This window comes from Melanotaenia boesemani, chromosome 18 (assembly GCF_017639745.1).
Source record: "Melanotaenia boesemani isolate fMelBoe1 chromosome 18, fMelBoe1.pri, whole genome shotgun sequence".
In the NCBI taxonomy this organism is placed as follows: domain Eukaryota; kingdom Metazoa; phylum Chordata; class Actinopteri; order Atheriniformes; family Melanotaeniidae; genus Melanotaenia; species Melanotaenia boesemani.
In genome coordinates this window covers 1574941-1593967 of record NC_055699.1, presented here as the reverse complement: position 1 = coordinate 1593967, position 19027 = coordinate 1574941, and the positions used below count along the sequence as shown (strand labels likewise).

The 19027-nt window shown below is 42.1% G+C and overlaps 1 protein-coding gene across 4 annotated transcripts in view; it reads left to right on the top strand.

Annotated features, from left to right (window-relative positions):
* Positions 1-9393: 9393 nt before the first annotated feature.
* rreb1a (ras responsive element binding protein 1a) overlaps positions 9394-19027 on the top strand; it is a 68935-nt gene continuing 59301 nt past the window's right edge. For all 4 annotated transcript variants that reach the window (XM_041968843.1, XM_041968838.1, XM_041968840.1 and 1 more), the window contains exon 1: positions 9394-9609. In XM_041968843.1, coding sequence (XP_041824777.1) covers positions 9570-9609 — 40 coding nt within the window. In that variant the 5' untranslated portion in view covers positions 9394-9569. The remainder of the gene's footprint in view (positions 9610-19027) is intronic.

The window sequence follows — 19027 nt, the reverse complement described above, 5'->3', positions numbered from 1 at the left end:
TAGCCTTAACTCTCCATTCGCACCTGTCATCAAAACACACCACATGTTGGTCCCGGCAGGTGAGCAGCTCACAGGTAACAATCATCTGAACAACCCACATGATGGCTGGTCACCGACAATCGTACTGAAAATCTTTATGTTAATTAAATATTTATTGTTCTGAAATTATGATTCTGAAATCAAACATTTTATCTGTTCGTGTGTTGAATAATTTGTGATAAATTAATCTGGAATTTATGAAAGGACAGGACAGATGTCTAGATAGACAAATAAGTTAATGTTTGATAAAGCAAAATGAGCAGTAAAAATATGATTATTTCATACAAGAACAATAAAATATCCCTTTACTGGATCTGATGGCAGCTCCAGTCTGACAGCTCTGAAACCAGGATGTGTTGATGATGGTCAGAAAACAACAAACATCACAATCTGGTGGAGGAAAGTCATGTTCTCATCTGAACAGGGACGTTTCATCCAGATCTGCCATTTCATCTAAAATCCTGCAGCTAGTATCTCTTTCTACATGAATTCTCAGGTGAGCCACCGACCTGGAAACGTCCACCGTCCTGCCTCCCAGACGGGGCGCTGATCACCAGAGCTGCAGCAGCCGAGTTCACAGCTGCATGAAAAGCTGAAAAGATTCATTATTTGCAGTTTAAAGCACTTTATTTTATTTTTATGCAGTTGTAATTTACTTCAGGCATTAAGGGGTTAAACTTAAACATACTAACAGCTATTTATTCTTTTGACATGCATGGAAAAAAAAAAACCTTATGCGATTACTTGATCCATGGAATATTTGATGAAATACTTGATTACTAATCGCTGGCTGTATCCTGTGTCTCGACATAAAATGAGAAATAATGTGTGGATTTCTGAGGACCAGAGATGGACGAGGTGAATGTCGTGTGGTGCTGAATTAAAAAAACAAACATAGAAAAAATAAATAAATAAATAAAAAGGATTCTGTCGTGAAATTCCTGCACGGATTCTTTTAAAAATCCTAATTAATCAAATCTGCTGTAGAAACACAAGAAGAAAGAAGCTGTGCTGCTTCTCTGAGGTTTTCATGTAAACTGTGGATCCTGTGATATCGGACATAAAGAGGAGAGGAAGACCTTTGCATGTGCAGCTTACAGAGGAACATGTGCTGCTTCTCACACACGTCTTCCTTATTTCTGCACCACAAACCTCTCCGTCGGTTTTACAGCAAAAAACATCAAACAGCAGCACAGCTGAGCCGGACTGAAACTCTCTGAGCCTCGTCACTGTTATTAAATTCAAATTAAATACAAAATAAAACAGAATCTGCTGAGAACGGAGGTTTTGGCCTGAAGGTGGCGCTACTTTGTGATGGGTGGAGGCAGGTGTGAAGAAGATGTGATAACGTGCCACTGAGCCGAGCCCTGAAGAAACACCCAGAGGACTTCATTGTAAAGGAAGATGAATTAATTTGGTGGACGTTTGTTTGGGCTGTCAGCACGTGCTCTGTGTGTGTGTTTGTGTGTGTGTGTGTGTGCTCATTGCATCCTCAGCAGATTAATCTGAATTGAATAATGGGCAGTTGAAGTGAAAAGCAGTGATTGGATTAGTGATGTAATGATGTTATCTGCTTTGCCGGCTCTGTCTGTCTTTGTGTGTCTGGTGTGTGTGTGTGTGTGCATGCTTGTGTTTCTCATGTTGTGGGGACATAAATCTGTTTACACAGTCGCATTGTGGTGACTCGGTTTTCTTTGTGGACCCCTTTTTGTCCCATTAAATGTTTAAGGCATTGTTAAAGGTTGGGGTAAGTCTGCAGGAGATGAATGGGGGTCAGTGTGATGTCCTCTGAAGGGATGGAAACACTACAGAGTGTTTCTAATAAAATGAAGGCTCCTGCTGATCCTGGGATGTTTCCGCTGGGCCGCATCAGTTTGATTTAATCTGTCACCACTGATGCTTTTACTTTTTCTTTCAGACTCCTCTCGTCACATCAGACTGGATCTCTGAAGATGACACAACATAAAGACAGATTTTTGACTCAACCCTGTCAGGATACGTCAGCTAAACTAAGCTAGCTTCAGATTTTTACTTATTTATCTATTTTTTGTCCAGAAGGTTGCGCCAGTATAGCCATAAGTGTCAGGCAACAATTGCAGTTTATTCATGTAGAGTTGCTTCAAAACGTAGCTAGGATTTAGAGTCTGAGTAAAATACAACCAATTAAAAAAGAGCATCAGGACTGAGCAGCAGGTGGAGCTGTTTCTTCACGGAGTTGAACTTTTGTACGAAAATAAATAAAAAATAGAAAAAAAACTACACCAACAAAGACAATAAATAATTATGGACATGAATAAAAAGAGACTTAAACACCCACGAAAAAGGACAAAAGCATCTCGAACGTGTGCTACGATCACCAGCTAGATTTAATTTCTTCATATATTTATACTTCAGACCACATGTCATCACTGAGCTTGGCTTTTGGTTTTGTTGCAGTGGTCGAGTTTTAGGGCTACTGAACATGGGCAGATGTTATTTGGCGACACGCCCCTATCGACGGCTAATTCAGCATCCATCTTGCAGCTTACTTGTGCTGTGAGACGTCTCCAGCCTGTAAAGGTCAGTCTGATGTTGATTCTGTTGCTCTTTCATCTTTCATTTACTCTCTTCCTCTGATAGTGTCTTCTTTCTTTGCTTAATCATCTACGGTGTGTGTTTAAAACAGCTAGTGTTGTGATATCTGACCTACGTAAAGCGAAACTCAGCTGTAACATCACAGTGAAGTGTGGTTTCTCAGCCTGAGGACGCTACTGCTTCAGAAATGTACGTAATAGATGTCATTGTGTCAACAAACAAATCCAGAACTTGAATTTTTAAGGTTGGAAAGTTATGAAGTGTGTCATTAAACTCAGTGAGGCCCCTTAATGACGGCTAATTAGGCATCTGTCCTGCATCCTGCCTCTTCTCTGAGATCTCTCCAGCCAGTAAAAGTCAGTCCAGTGTTGACTGTTGTTTTATCTCTTACTCTGTGCTTTTCTCTCTTTCTTTTACTTTCTTTCTCTGATTATGTCTTCTTGGGTTTCTTCGATGAATCAGCTACGTTGCACATTCAGAACTGCGAGTGTGTTGATAGAAATGAAAACATGATAGAGTCAGTCAGCATCTTCTTCAGTGGCTGCTGTGGTGGCGATCTATCAGTTTGAAAGATGGTCATGTGTTAACGCCGTGTCTCTTCTTTCTTTTCAAGCCTTCACAGCATTCTTTCTTCACTTTCTGAAGATCATGATTTGGTCTGAAGTTTATTCAGTCAGTATTGTTGCAGCATGTAGCTTTTGTCTTTTCTCTTTTTTGCTTTTTGAAACGCAGCACCGCGGCCTCACAGCAAGAAGGTCGCTGGTTCGAGCCTCGGCTGGAGGAAGGTTCAAACAGCAGCCTTTTTGTGTGGAGTTTGCATGTTCTCCCCGTGTATGCGTGGGTTCTCTCCGGGTTCTCCAGCTTCCCTGCAACCCTGGACTAAACGGTAAAGAAAATGGAAGGATGAAACATAAATAATACAGCGGCCTGGTGTATAGACACCATCATTTTTTGTGCCTGCTGAGAACAGACTTTTCAGGTTCTGAACCAACTTTTTTTGTCTCAATGTGCTGGCTGGTTCAAAACTAAGTTCAGGAACCGGCACCGTGCCGATGGCCGACCAGTGTGAAAGGGCTATTTCACTTCATCTCTGCCTATGATAATGTCCTCTTGGATTTCTTTGATCTATCAGCTACGTTGAACATTCAAAATGGCCAATGTTTTGATATCCATTTGCTGGCATGTGACACAGGAATTAAAATAAAACTCAACTGTGAAATAATGCAGTGTCCTGGAAGAAAAAGTTGTCTCAGCCTCAGGATGCTGCAGGGACACAGCGGCTCCAGGAAAAGACATTATAGATGTCGCTATGCCATCAGAGTCAGAAAGACATATTTTTAAGATCCAGAAGGTACATAGTGCTGGTTTAAGATGTGCAACAGGTCAGGACAGCTGGCAGGTCAGTGCAGTACCCTCCTCTTCCTCAGCTGTGCCCTTGTAATATGTGGAGAATTTGGTTTGACATTAGCATGTTGAAAAATGCATGGACACCCCTGGAGAATACGTAGTCTTGAAGGCTTCCAGGTTTCCAGTGTGTGATGGTCCATCCCAGATGCCTCTGAGTCCAAAGAAGTCGACACCACTTCCAGAACTCGGGACGAAGTTAACTTGCTGCGTCATTGTAGAGCTTGATGTGTCTGTAATGTCTTGTCCACATGGATCTATCAGGTATTGGTAAAACACAGTTCATGATGAAGCTCCTTTTCACACTGAAATTCCTCCAGAATACTTGAATGGTTTAATGATACTCTGCACATTAGAAGGAGAAAAATACAAATCCCTTCCTATTCCCTTCCATTGAACATTCTGCATGTTTTAGACCAAACCATCATTACAATCACATGTTTAGAAATATTATTTTCTTTGTTAAATTGCTCCAACAAAGTAAAAGTAGAATAACTTAAAAAATAACTGTTTTTTCATCCCAACTTTTTTCTGTTAAGGTTTGTACTATCTGTTAGTACATGGACCGTCCACCCTCCTCCCCTCAGGCAGGACATCCAGGAGTCTGAAATGCAGGACAAGCAGACTCAGAAAGTCTTTCTTTCCCTCAGCCGTCAGACTCCTGAACAGCTGATAGTCTGTAACAACGGCCTGTACCTGCACCCTGACTTTATATTATCAACCACAGTAAATGTTGTTTACTGTTCATGTGTCTTATTACTTATAACAGATATTACACATACATCTCACCGTCTACCTCAGGACAGGTTTTTGTACAGCTGATCATTCTTTGCTGAATGTGGGACATTTATGTACATAGATTATTTACTCAGAGTATTTTTTATCTCATCTTTATCTTCTATTTAGTTTTTTAAAGTTGTTTATATTTTATTTTGTCATTTTTACTGGCATTCAGTGCAGATGGCAAAGTAAGAAACTTGTTTCTTTACTGGAAAAATGACAATAAACACTTTGAATCTTGAACACTGAGCTTCAGCTTGAGTTTTACTCATTTTCCTCATGTCCTCCACTCCTGCAGTAGAGAATTGGCTCCATTTTATTTCATTCATGTCAAATAAAGTTTAATGTTTTACTTTCCTAGTTAAGATTCCTCAGACTGGAATTCAGTGTCTTTTTCTCATTTTGCTTGTCCACAGTTGCAGCTTTTTAAAGTTCGAGGGATGCCAAGTGAAAAGCTGCAGGCTCCACAGAAAATGCCTGATGTTGGCAAAAGCCTCATTCAGACTCTGTTTCCTCTGGTGGAACTGAGTTCCTCAAAAGCTCCCGAGTCCCACAGGAAATGCAGCAGCAGCCTTTCCACAGCAGGAACGCTGCAGGACAGCCTCCTTTCCAGCTGAAGCACCAGGATCAGCACCCTGACAAGTTCTGGATGGGAAAACAGCAGAAGTTATGCATTAAGTGTCTGAAAGAGCAAAACAAAATGGAGGAAAAACTGAGGATTGCTGGGACGCTTGCTCAGCATGTTTTACTGCTGGTTGTCATTATGATTCTGAAAAGCTGCTAATATTTTTGTTTTTTTAGTGGCAGGTTAACCAATCAGCATCAAGCTTAACAGTGGCTGAAAACTCCTTCCTCTAAACTTTTCCAGCACATGTTGTGAAGGTGTCATTGTTTGGTGGAATAAAACAGCTGTGCTTCCGGGACATCAGTGCCTGCTGCGGAAACATGCCTAAACATGAGAATAATTTCCATCTGAATGGCTGCAGTCCTGGAAATGTCTGACTGAAGAGATCCACTCTGAAAGCAGACAACTGGAAACACCCAAATCCTTCATCAGCAACAGGCCCAACCAGCTCCAGACAGGCGGAGAGGCTCTTCCTGCTCTGCTGCAGCCGCCTGCAGGGGAGGAGGGGTGTGATGGGAGGAGAGATGCCTGTGTGCTGCTCTCTCTCCGGCAGGGGATGATGGGAGGAGGAGGGGTCTGTATCTGGAGATGGAAGGCTGGTAGGAATGTGGGAGAGCAACCCGATGTGCAGCGAGTGAGGAGTCGAGGTGCTCGCACTAAATTTAACAATGAGAGTCCGGAGGCAGTTTAAATTTAGTTTGCAGCTTCACTGAGTGAGGCCGGCCGAGCTGCTGCTGCTGTTATTTATATCAGGGACACGCTGCACATCTTCATCGCTCTCTGAGCGGCGGGAAAAGGATGATCAACAAGTGCCAAGTAGTTCAGAGAAAAACTTCTCAGAAACTTTACTTTCACATGAGGAAATCTATGACTTTTATTTGCCTTTTTAATTGGAAATACTTTAGTTTTAGTGTTTAACTTTCACAAAACCTTTGGATTAATGACACAAGAGGCTGTGACGGGAGCATCCTGTAAGTTTGCACTCGTTATGAGAATGTAGGGTGGACTTGTCTCCATCCAATGCTCCCTCCAACCTCCTCATGTGCTCGCTTTTCTTCCTGTGTCATACGAGATGCTGCATACAACCTGCTCATGTTCTTAGTCCCGTCAGAGCGATTTGTTTGAAGACGTGAAAGAAACCAGAACTGGGGTCACATGATAGCGTTTAAATCCCACAGAACCACAAAAGGTGTAAGAGTTGTCAACAAGATGGAAAAGATGTTGAGCATTTGTCCTGAAATACACTTACAGCATCCCAGTGGTCACAAAACACCACAATCACATAAACCGGGGTCTACATAAAGAGGGAATTCCATCACTGTTGATCATTATGTCACCTTCATAAGCCAGGTGTTGTATCAGCAGCCTTCCAGCATGGTGACAAAGAGACTCGGTTTTAAAATAATAAAAGATAATAGTACCTGCACCCTGCTGCTTTATTTCAGCAAGACTGTCATTAAATTACCATCAGCCTCAGAGAAGGTGCAGAGTTTGTAACCGGCACAGATCTCAGAAAAGAAAAAGTAAACTTTCACTGTCTATGCAGACGCCTTTGCCATATTTCCTAACTATGCAGGTGAGTAACCTGCAGCAGGTTTGACCTGAAGTGGACGTCCGCTGAGAGGCTGCAGATCTGAAGGCTAAAGTCTAAGTAAAAAAATATTTATACAATACTCATGAGCCAGCTCATTTCTTTTTATACATCCAGGAAAATGGGAAACAGGAGCAGGGATTTATTTAAACATGCAAACAAATAAGTTTGTTAAATTCTGCAGTCTGGTCTTTTTCTTCATCACAGTTTAAACCCTCTCTGAGAAGTTTTCTGTCATCGCTTTAGTCTTCAGGAGTCGTTCTCCAGACTTCCTGGATGACTTTCCAAAGCTCTTCTTTTAATGCGATCTGCCTTTTCTTCCATTCTCTGTCCAGATGATGCCACACTGCTTCACTAATGTTGAGGTTGATGCTGTAAAGAGGATCCATCCCTCCGTCACACCTGCTGCCACTGATGTTCAGCCCAGTTCTTGTGTCATGAGGCAAACCTGAACCTTTTCTTCATGTTTCCCTTCCTTCAGAATGGCTTCGTAACATGGAGCCATTTCTGATGAAGCTTCAGCCAACAGTAGATGATCCGCTGAAGGTCCAGATACATCGCTCAGGACCTGGTTCAGGTCTTCACTGGATTTGTTCCCAGTCCATCTGGATATCACTTCCTGTTCATCTGCCGAAGTTTTCTTAAACCTGATACTTTTTCTTTTGTCCAGTTTCCTCAAATGTTTTTAGGACTGGCTTCACACCAGCTGAGCTGTGCCAGGTTTTCAGCTAACAGCTCTTTGAGCATCACCTTGATGCAAAAATACATTTCTGTTTCCCCTGAAACGCTCGGGTACAAGGACGGGACTGAAAATGAGTGAAAAGGCAGCCAGTATGTCAAAGACCTTCAAAAAGTCTGGAGAACTGGAGGTTTAGACCATTTTAATAAAGATTTTTATTTTACTTTTTGGCAGACTAGAATATAAAAAAAGGAATTAGAGAAATATGCAGTCTACTTACAAATTCCTCTTTATTTTAAAAGATACTATCTGACGGAATTGCTTTCATTTCTATAGTAGATTATTCTATAGTAGATGAGACTATTTGAACATAAAAACCATAAAGTGTTACCAGACTTGTTTCACTTTTCAATTTCCTGTTTGGAGGAGAAACTTTACCCTTTGTTTCTTTTTTTTAGTGTTTAAAATGTGTTTACTTTAACTTTTACAAAGCCTACACAAACAGAAATTACAGAAGATGCAATATGTACAAGTATATTCTCGCTTTTAAATTTTAACACAGGCATAGCTTCAATTTTAGCAGCTCAGATGGATAAATTTTAAGCTGAATTAACCCAGGTGTTTACATAAATTTAATTACTTCTTCATCTAAGCAAGTCTTAATTCTGTGATGCTGAAAAAATACTTTACATTAGATTATTTTCACAGAATTTCACTGAAAAGTAGAGCAATGACCTTCCGCGTTGTTTGTGGAAAATAAAGCTTCAAAAGTGACCTGACTGCCTCACTGACACCTCCCTGGAAACAGTAGCACTCCCCAACCCCCAGGCTGACGGTTGGCATCCTCTACTAGCTCAAATCCCGCGATATTTCACCATTTCCTTTCCGCTTCTGTACTTCAAGCCTCGCGATAGTTACTGCAATTTTACCTCTAGTGTGGCTGGATGGTTTCTTATCTTTTAAGACGAGTCAACACAGATGATAAAAATGGGTCTGTAAACATCCACACAGCAGGGAGCACAGAGAGTAACTTTCTGGTCAAATGGACCTCAAATATGTGGATAATTACACTTAAAGATGATGTTTTGGGGAAATTATAAAACTAAAAATGGCTAAACTCGTTTAAAAAGTTATGCAAAAGTCTGTTTGCGTGTTTACGGCAGAAATGTGTCGCGCAAAATGGTGACACGTTAAACGAACTTGTATTTGAGTGCATAAAATCGTGTAACTTTTCTTTATACGTGTTCTTGCTGAACGATGATGGATAATTTCTTCCTCCATCACGGCTGTTGATGCGTTAACGGCTCAGCACCGGGAGGAAAAGCAGAAGAGGTAATCCAGTAACGTCTGCTTGTGCGTAAAGACAGAGATGCTTGGTGGCCACGTCCCCTTGGAGACTGGAGAGACAACACGTGATGAGCTTTACTTATCAGGTTTAGAGGGAGAGAGACACCGAGACACGCCGAGAGATATACGGGGCGACGGAGCCTGCAGTCCCGGCAGGAATTAAACCAAGCTTCGTCTCCGAAGCAAAGTTTTCCTCTCGACGACTTCTTCCTTCGAGTTTTTATTATTTTTATTTTTGTCTTTCTTCTTTCCTCCGGGAGAGGAGAGCGAAGGGAAGGGAGGAAGAGAAGCAGAGGAGGAGGTGGAGGAGGGAGGGGAGGAGGGAGGAGGAGGAGAAGCCGGAGTAAAGTTTGTCCAAGTTTGCACATCCCTTCGGAAACGCCATTTTGATTCCTCTCCTCTTCGGAGCAAGTTTGCAGCCTCTCTCTCCCTTCATTTTTTTCTTCATCCCCTTCATCATCCACCATCCCCGCCGTTCATCATCCTCATCATCGCCCCCCACCACCACCATCATCATCATCCTCGCCACGATGTCTCGGCGCAAGCAGCCCAACCCCAACAAAGTCAAGCGTAAGTTTGCTTTTTCAGCCTCTCCATCGCTGTATTTTGCTGCTTTCTGGCTCTGTGCGCTCGTTTTAATCGATGTTTGACTTGTGGCTCGTTTCTGGGGGGAAACTTGGGACTTGTTGCAGCTGTTAGTGTTAACTTTGGGCTGAGATGTAGAGACGGTGGGGAGGGATACTAGTTTTTTCTCTCCTCTCCGTGTTGCTTCCTAGTTTGATGCGCATCCAAGCGGTGGAATTCAACCCCGTGTCTCTTCCTCATTGAGTCTACTTCAACTAATTATCGCTAACAACTTGTTTTTTCGACTTTTTGTGCAACTTTATCCCCGTGTGTACGTTTTGGGCAGTTATTTGGCGTTTTTGAGCCGTTGGGAGGTTGTAAGGAGGGGTTCAAAGTCTACTCTCCACCGGAGTCGAGCATCCATATCTCGGGTGCACTTTGGTCGGAGCCTCGCTGCTAGTGGCCATGTGTAATGCTACCAGACACCGAGTTGTCAAGGTAACGGCAACTAACAGTAGTACTTCCACTTGGTGCTTTCAAAGTAAAACACCTGTTGCAGCATGTTAAAAAGGAAGTCTAAAAGGATGAGACCTCATCTGCGTTTGAAGTCTTTCCGTTCCGTTTTGTTCTGAAAGTAATTTGTTTCTTGTCAATGAGGTGGGTTGAGGTAAAGTTTATTTCTATTGTTGTTTTTAATTCTTTAATTTTTTGAATGACATTAAAGAAATGCTCCTGTGGTCAAAATGTTAGTTTGAGTGATGTTTTATGACTTGCAGAGATGCTGTGATGTTATCTCCCAATATGTAAGATGCTAATTTAAGCTTCTGCTATTTTAAGTCCTCTGGTTATTTTAGGACACAACAAGTACACACTTATTTCAAAAGAGCATAAGAAGCCACATAACTACTTAAAGCAATTACATTAATTTACACGTGAATATGCCTGTATAATAGTGTGAAATATGATCTTAACATCAGAAGTTATTAAAATAAAATGGTGCGCACGTGTTTAATTTTGGAAAGGGAATCGCTGTGTTTCCGGACACTGCCCTGCCTCCTGCTGCTAGCTTGACGCCTCTGCCGTGACCTTGCCCAGACATATTTAGCCAAAAAGCGACCCCTGTTCATTTACAAAGCGCACCAATGCAAAGGCGAGGCGGCGGACAGCGCCTAGTCGCCCGCATTTTGCTCGTTTGGGGGGCTGTTTGGCGACTTTTCGCCGCATTTCCGAGACTTTTTCACCGTCTCCGGGCACGCGCAGCAGCAGCATCGACGTGACGCCTGTTGCATCCACCTCCTTCTCCTCCTTCCCCCTCCTTAGTCTCTCTTTTCTGTCTTTCGACATCACCTCTCGCTTTAACTCCCATTTTAATTATTAACTCACGACTAAATTTGACTTTTTAAAACGCCTCCGACCTCAAACCGTCGCCCTGGTGAACTTTTTTCTCGGCTAAAGTTAGCCGTTAGCCGCGTCGTCGGCTCTTTTTTTCCTCCTCTTTTCTTTCCGTGTTGGTACACGGCGGAGGATGCTGGCCGGGCTGTTAAATAACTAGAATAATGCGCTTTACTGTGTCAAAGAGTTTCTTATCGGAGATCCGGGTGAATGATTGACGGCGGGGTTGAGTTTGGCTCTTGGACTCGCGGCAGAGGGAGAGGAGATGCACTGATGGCTCTTCCTCCCTCCGTCTCGGGCTGGACGGGTTAGATAATGGTTGCTAGGGATTTTCGCCTGCGCCTCTGCCTCCCTCCTCCTCCATGTAAAGGAACTTTAACTCCACTTTGAAACAGGGATGGGACCTTTTCTAACACTGAACCCATTTCTTCCATTCATGAATTTAAACCAAATAAACTGCACCTATTATCAACTTCCTACCAGATGTTTGTCTTCTTAAACCGTCCTGCTCTGGTGTAGCTTATGTGGCAAATGTTTTGACAGATTTTTAGACTTTTTATACAGTTTTTACTGTTTATCTGATTCTGACAACTTGCTTGATTTAACGTTCGTTTACAGCTATTTGTGAGTTTTAAGGTTTAGCTTGTTTGAAACCTCTACAGCCCTTTTCAGTGCATCATAATAAGCGGTGCCGCATATAAAACTTGTCAACTTTATATGTGTTTAATCACTTTGTATAATAGAAATTTTAAAGTGCATTATGGTGAATATTGTGCACAAACCCTCCTGAAAGTGCTGCTGCGGTGACTTTGCTGGGTTATTGCTGTTTAACATGACTCATGAACCCACAGCTTGGCCTGATCTGACATTTGGTTTCTATTTTCTATCATTTGGAGCTCTGAAGTGTGTTTATTATACATTTATTGTGTGTTATGGTAGATTTAGCTCCTCTGGTGTCACATTTCGTTATTTACACAAGTAGAGTTTTTTAATTGATGCTATTACACCTGATGCTGTCTGGTCACATGACTCCTTGAGGAGACTCCGTCTGTAGCTGTGAACATGTTTTAGATCCACGTTTTAGAGTTTTTAGCTCTGCCTCTTCCTTGTAACTTGAATGTAGTTCATGATGTGGAGCTCAGATGAGCAGATTATCTTTCATTTTGTGCTTCACATGGAGGGGCACCATGTTGCACTTTGAGCGTTTCAGGCTGAAGCTTTCCTGTGATGATAACCCACATATTCCTGCTGCGCTTGGTCCTCCTCCTCTCCCGTCAGGAAGAGGAGGAGGAGGAGGAGAGATCCGGATGAGCAGTTAGCATTCCATTACGAAATTCAACACTGAGGCCGAGCTGGGCCCTCGGCGACAGGCGCTGATCTCTCCCCTCTTTCCTCTCACGGACAGGCTCTTCTTGCTGAGGTGGGGGGGACGTTTAACTCCTCGTTTCATGGAGTGGAGGCGGGCTTTCAGATGGAGACGTGGGCTGGCTGGGGGAGGATGGGGGTGTTAATCAAAACATCAAAGTGGATGTGAATTCCTGGTGTGGGCTTGGATGCTGAACAGTGGAGTTAGTTTGTTTTTGACTGGAGTTACGGCCCTGCAGCTACCTGTCGGGTCATCATCATCATCATCATCATCGCGTCGTTGACTGGGGATTATTAAAAAAAAAAAACTCCCAGAAAGGAAAAGACTATTAAAATCGGAGCATCTTTAAATAGAAAAATGACTCAGATGGGGCACTGGTGGATTCACCGCCAGGTGTTGCTTAACCTGCTTAACCAGAAACCCAAAGCATGCGGGCATGCGGCGGGCATGCAGCGATCACAGGAAGAGAAGAAGAAGAAGCTTCTTGATGTTGTTCCCACTTCTGCTTCAACAGCTGATCGATGCAGGAGTGGAAACAGCAGAAAACACGATGAAAACATCACCGTGTGCTGGTTTTTCCAGAGCTTCCATCAACGGAGAGGCTCTGTCTCTGAGTCCAGCTGTGTTATCCATGGACCTGACGGTGGTGTGTGTGTGTGTTTAAATAACAATACACACCGTGGCCCTCTGCACAACTTCACACTAGAAAATGGGGATGTGTGATGATGTATTCGATGATGTCGTTGATGGTGTGTTGTGCTTCTACACACTGAAACACAAAGAGTGTGTTGTGTGAGTGGTGTCCTCCATTGTGAGTGCTTCTGACACACACACACACACACACTTGCCGGCAGTCTCAGTCGTGTAAAGACAAGATGCAGCATGAAGCCAGAGACGCTTGTTTTCACCGCACACAGGTGGAGGAGGAGTGAAACTAACCGACTGTGACTTGGGTTTATCTCCTCGTCATCACCGCCGTTCGCGTTTCAGGTGGTTGCTATGGAGACGGTTTGATTGATTAAGTGATTGGATTCAGAATTCAGCCTCCTGATTGGTTCAGCTCAAGTACTGACCTCATTTTTCTTAATATTTTAAACAAATTTTCTTCTGCAGTAAAAATGTGTATTTTAAGGAGAGTTATATTTATGATGATAAATACTTTATATAAGAAATATTTCATTTATACTTTTATACTTTTCCTATTTATTTCCTAATTATTGTTTTGTGTACTTTAATTGAGTAATTTTATTTATAACCGTAATTAGTTTTATAACATTTTTATAATTTTATCTTAGTAAAAAAAACAGTTAAAATTACTAGCAAAGATTTAGATAATTATCCATACATCCTATTATTATTATTATTATTAATTATTATTATTATTATTTTTTTATTATGTTAAAATTATTATTGTTATTATTATTATTATTATTAATAATTATTATTATTATTTTTTTTTTTTATTATGTTAAAATTATTATTGTTAGGCGTTATTAGCACTATTATTAGTTCTAGTAATTTTTAGATTACTTAGATAAAATTGGATTAAATGGATGGATTAGAATATAAAAAAGGCATAAATAAGAAAAGTAAAAATGATGAATTATACAGTAAAATATATTTATTTATTTATTTAAATAGCTTTTAAGTTAAAAGAAGATTATTTCCAAAATCAGAATAATTTATTTCACCAAGTTTGTAGAAGAAGGAATTTGACTCGAGTGAATTTTGCTCTTATTGTGCTTTAAGCACAAAAGTAAGAATAATTAAAATAAATGCAAATAAAAAATAATATAGATGTAAACGTCACATTAACAGTTTTTAAATTTTTAATTGTTCTAATAAAACAAACCAACAGGTTAAAGTAATTAAAGGTGGAAGTTTGTCTTCTCAGCCCTGAAATAACTTCAGGGAGTCTTTAATGCTGCTAATGTGAGTGATAATTACACACCAGTCATATGAAGTGTGTGTGTGTGTGTGTGTGTGTGTGTGTGTGTGTGTGTGTGTGTGTGTGTGTGAGAGACACTGGGCGAGGTAATGGGGAGTTTCAGTGGGACTTGTGTGTCCACAGAGACAGGAGTTAAGAAGCTAATTAAAAGCAGTCATCCTCCCCCGAGACTGTTGTTGTCTCCACATTAATCTCACACACACACACACACACACACACACAGTCTATTGATTCCCACAGTCTGAGTCACATGACTGGCCCTGATTATGTGAATGAAACTGTAAAAGTCCTGATTAAAAGCTGTTGATGCGGCAGCTGTGTGAACGTTTCCTGATGATGTCTGAGCCAATCAGAGCGCGAGCTGCAGCGGCGGGAGTCGCTCAGGTAGCGGGAGGAAGAGGAGGAAGAGGAGGAGGCTGTTACTGCATCCCCGTTCCTCCTTTCTTTCAGCTGGCCTCCCTCTTTCTCTCTCTGCCCAACCTCTATTTATAGACCCGCCTTTTTTTAGATAAGATTATGTTCCATCCCCCACCTGACAGGAGGAGGAGGAGGAGGAGGAGGAAGAGGAGCAGGGAGTTTGGAGTGAAACTTGATTCATAAATTTAATCTGATATTTTCTAATTTTCTAAAACTTTACTAGATTTTTTTAGCAAGAATAGTTTCATTACTAAACTAAAAGCTGTTGCTGTGATTTCTGACCTGATTGATTTGATCCGTTTCTTACAGCTGATGTTTTTAGTTAATTAAAAACCTGTTGAAATGTGGATGCAGGAGGTCTTCATCAGGACGAAGGTTGTTGTGTCTGGTTTGGAATGAAGAGAGGTGAGGAGGAGGAGTGGGGGATGGGCAGGAGTCACACTCTTACACCTCCAGCTGGACCAGATGGTCCTGAGAGACCTGAGAAACCACTTCTGGCCTGACGTCCCCCTTAGACCAAGCTCAGAGCTGATGACGTTACCATGGAGATGAGGTTGTTAGGCACCGTGAGCTTTTCCTTTGATCAAACTGGGAGGAAGAAGTTGGTTTGGACTTCAGAGCGGAGGAAGAAGTCTGAGTGAGGAAAGTGGGAGGAGCTAATAAAAATGATGGCGCTCATTTTTTCTTACCGTGTAATTAACGGACTTGTTGCTCATCGCGACAGGCCTGTCGGTGACACCGAGTCCCGGTTTGATGATTTTGTTTTGTCCACTGTTGCTGCTGTTTCTTGGCTCCACTTGTCTTCATGTGTTTCTTATTGTGGATCTTGATGAAGTTCATCTTCGTCTTTTTGTCTTATTTTGTCTCCTTGTGGTTATTTTACATCTTAATGGTGAATTTTCATCACTTTTTATTGTTGATGTGCGTCTTATGTTGCTGTATTATTTATTTATTTAGTCATTTGGTCAAATAAAATGACTTCTTTTATAGATCTCTGTGTTCTTACACCACCCTCGGCAGTTATTTGACCCTTTTTGCACTTTTGTTAAATATTAGTGTCTTTTTGTAGTTTTGTTTCACCAGTTGTTTCTTGTCTCCTTTCTGTTGTTTTGGTGTCGTTTGTCATTGTTTTTGGGTCTGTAGTGGTCTTTAGGTGATTGTCTGGGTTGTTGTGTTTCTTTTAGGGGCTTTAGGTGCAACTTTGTGACTCTTTTGTTCCTTTTTTTGTGTCTCCTTTTGGTCACTTTGCATCTTAATGGTTCGTTTTTATCACTTTCTGTCGCCGTTTTGCATCTCGTGTTGCTGATTGGCTCTTTTTTTCATGTCCTGTAACCCTTCCTGTTTGTTGCATGTCTTTTGGATTCTTTGGTATGTGCAGTCACATCAAACTGAGGCCCAACAGGCTCATGACTCCTTGGAGCCGGAGGCATCCGGAGCTCCTGAGGCCTCCGGGGCCTCTCGTCCTGCTTATTGGGCCCATCCAGCAGTCTGTCTCTGTTTGTCTCAGCCTCATGCAGCCTGTAGAGATCAACAGTCCGACTCTTTTCCTTTTAGCTTTGTTGTTTGAACGAGAGCTGAACTGTGACAGGACGGCGGAGACTGAAGACTGGTCCAGGAACAGGACCCGTCTGGGATGCCAGAGACTTGTTTAGAAGCGTTTGCTTGCAGTGGTGTACATGCTCCTCGTTGTTGCAGCAGTTTGTGAGTCAGTGATTTTTAGATGCTGAAGGTGTGACGCTGAGTCATCAGAGATCCTGGTCTCGGTGAAGAGCCTGAGGAGCCGGCTTCTTGAGGAATGTCTCGTTCAGAAGTTGATAAACTGGTGTTTTTGTTCGACAGAGAAAATTCACATCTTGTTCTCGTCGGTCCCGTTAAGTCTGTGTCTGCTTGTTCATCTGCTCGTTTTATTATCTTAGAAACAACAACTAAACATGAAGGAAATGAAATCTGCTTTAATCTGAACATGATTAAATGAATGTTTAATCCTTAAACTAGCAGCTCAGGTGACGCATCGATCGCCTGCTGACCATTAAACTGATCGATCGGCTGAGAAGACTCACTGAGAGCTGACAGGCGAGAAGATGAGCGTCATCTGAGATGTGGGATGAATAAAGCTAAAGTAGGACATCCAGCACACACTCAGAGTTTAGTGTGTCATTTGGTGGGTCTCCTCCCATGGAAGTGTGTTTCTGTGGGGCTGGTGTCACCACACACACACACGAGGCCTCGCTTTGCTTGGTTTAAATTTAGACAAGAGGCAGCTCTCACAAACACACACACTTAAGTTAGTCTGTCCTTAAGAGGACCCCACGTAACACAAGTCATCCCAGGACCCGTCATCGTAACTTAGACCTGGTTCCAGCCTGAACCCTGAACCTTTAGCTGCTTCTCATCGATGTTTTTATAAATGAGCTGTTAGCTGGTTCATTCGTGATGCTGCTGACCACATCAGAATTAACCGAATCTGTTCGTGTCTTTTAGATGAGATATTTTTAACTGTTTGGTTTTGACTCCGTTTAATGAGGAGCTTAATGTTTTTTGGGGGGAATATTGTGGAAGTTTTCGTGTGAGTTAAAATCTGCCAAATAATGTTGAATAAGTTTCCTTGTGATTTAAAACTCTGGAACAGACCCTGAAAACGATCCAGATGTTTAAAGAAGTTTCCTTCTGGCTCCGCCGCTGCAGTGAGGTTAGAAATGTGAACACGGGAGCAGTTGACGCTGTGTTTGTGCTGTTGTCCGGCCTTGACCCGATGAGTTTGCGACAGAGGTTCTTTTACGTAACTCTGCTTATTTGGAGCCGATAAGCTGCTTCAGGTTCACCGTTGATGCTCCTTTTGAAGTATGTTTTTTTTTTTCTTCTTGAAAGGTGAAGGTGAGTCTTATTTTCTAGCCCAGACGAGCCGGTTGTGGCGTTCAGCATCTTGTAGCTCCTCCCTCCTCACGCTGGACAACGACTGTCATGTTTTCTCTTCTTTTGTGAGTTACTGACGTTTTCCTGGAAGCTCGGCAGCAGCAGAGGATGAAAACATCTCTGACAGTTATGTAACGTCTCTGTGATAATAAAGGCTTCACATGGACCAACAGCACACACAGAGAGGAGCTATTGTTTCTCCACTTCCTCCATCTCCTCCTCTGAGCTCCTGATGAGAGGCTGCTTCACTTCCTGTTAACCCTCCTCCTCCTCCTGCCTTTCTTCTTCTATGCCTCCTCTTCCTCATTCTCTCCTTATGAAACAATCAGACATTTGAGGTTAGCTTAGCATAAAAGTAGTTGAGGATTTCTTTGCGCCTCATTTTCAGAATAGCATAAAAATACAGATTTAGCTTCTCCATCTTCGTAACTTTGGGTTTCCTTCTCCTTTTTATTTTTCTAACTTATCAACATTCATCTCTGTTTTTCTGTCCTCTAACCCAGAGGTCCCCAACCCTGGTCCTCAAGGCCCACTATCCTGCAGGTCTTAGATGTCTCCCTGCTGCAACACACCTGATTCAAATTAAACGGCTCTCTGACAGGCTCTGCACAAGTCTGCAACTGAGCCATTCATTTGAATCAGGTGTGTTGCAGCAGGGAGACATCTAAGACCTGCAGGATAGTGGGCCTTGAGGACCAGGGTTGGGGACCTCTGCTCTAACCCTCACAGCTTTGCATCTCATCCATAAACTAGAGTGTAAAAACACTTGACTGCATTTCACATTTTAAAGTTTGATTATTGTTGGCAGTATAATTCAGTTTTTATATTAAAGGAAACATGTATAAACACTTTTCAAACATGGCTAAAGTGGCTAAAACCAGCTGATGTTTGTTCATGATCAGGATTAGCGTATTTAGCCTCAGGGCTTTCAGAACTCTCATGAACACAGAAGTGCTTTTTCATCCAGAAACTACCCCCATCACAGCTGTAACTATAGCAACACACTGCATCCTGCAGACTGTGCTTGGGCACAGGTAGTTCAGACAGACAACATTCTGGTTCTGGTTCATTTCTGGAATCTAAGAACCTTGGTTCTTTCTGATGAATTGGCCCACATTCACACCAGTTTAACCAGAACCCAAGTGGGAGGACTTTACCACATGAAAGTAAAACATAACATTTGGTCCTGAAAGTTACGTCGTCAGGCTCTTTTAATAGCCTACAATTTCCAAAAATTCACAATATATTCAGACGACTGAGCGACCTTCATAAGATGTCAGGATGTCACAGAAGCTTCAGGTTCTGGCTTCTGAAAGTTGAAATCATTTGCCAGGCAAAGGACAACACAGCAACATTCAGGATTTACTCTAAATGAATGATTCCAATGT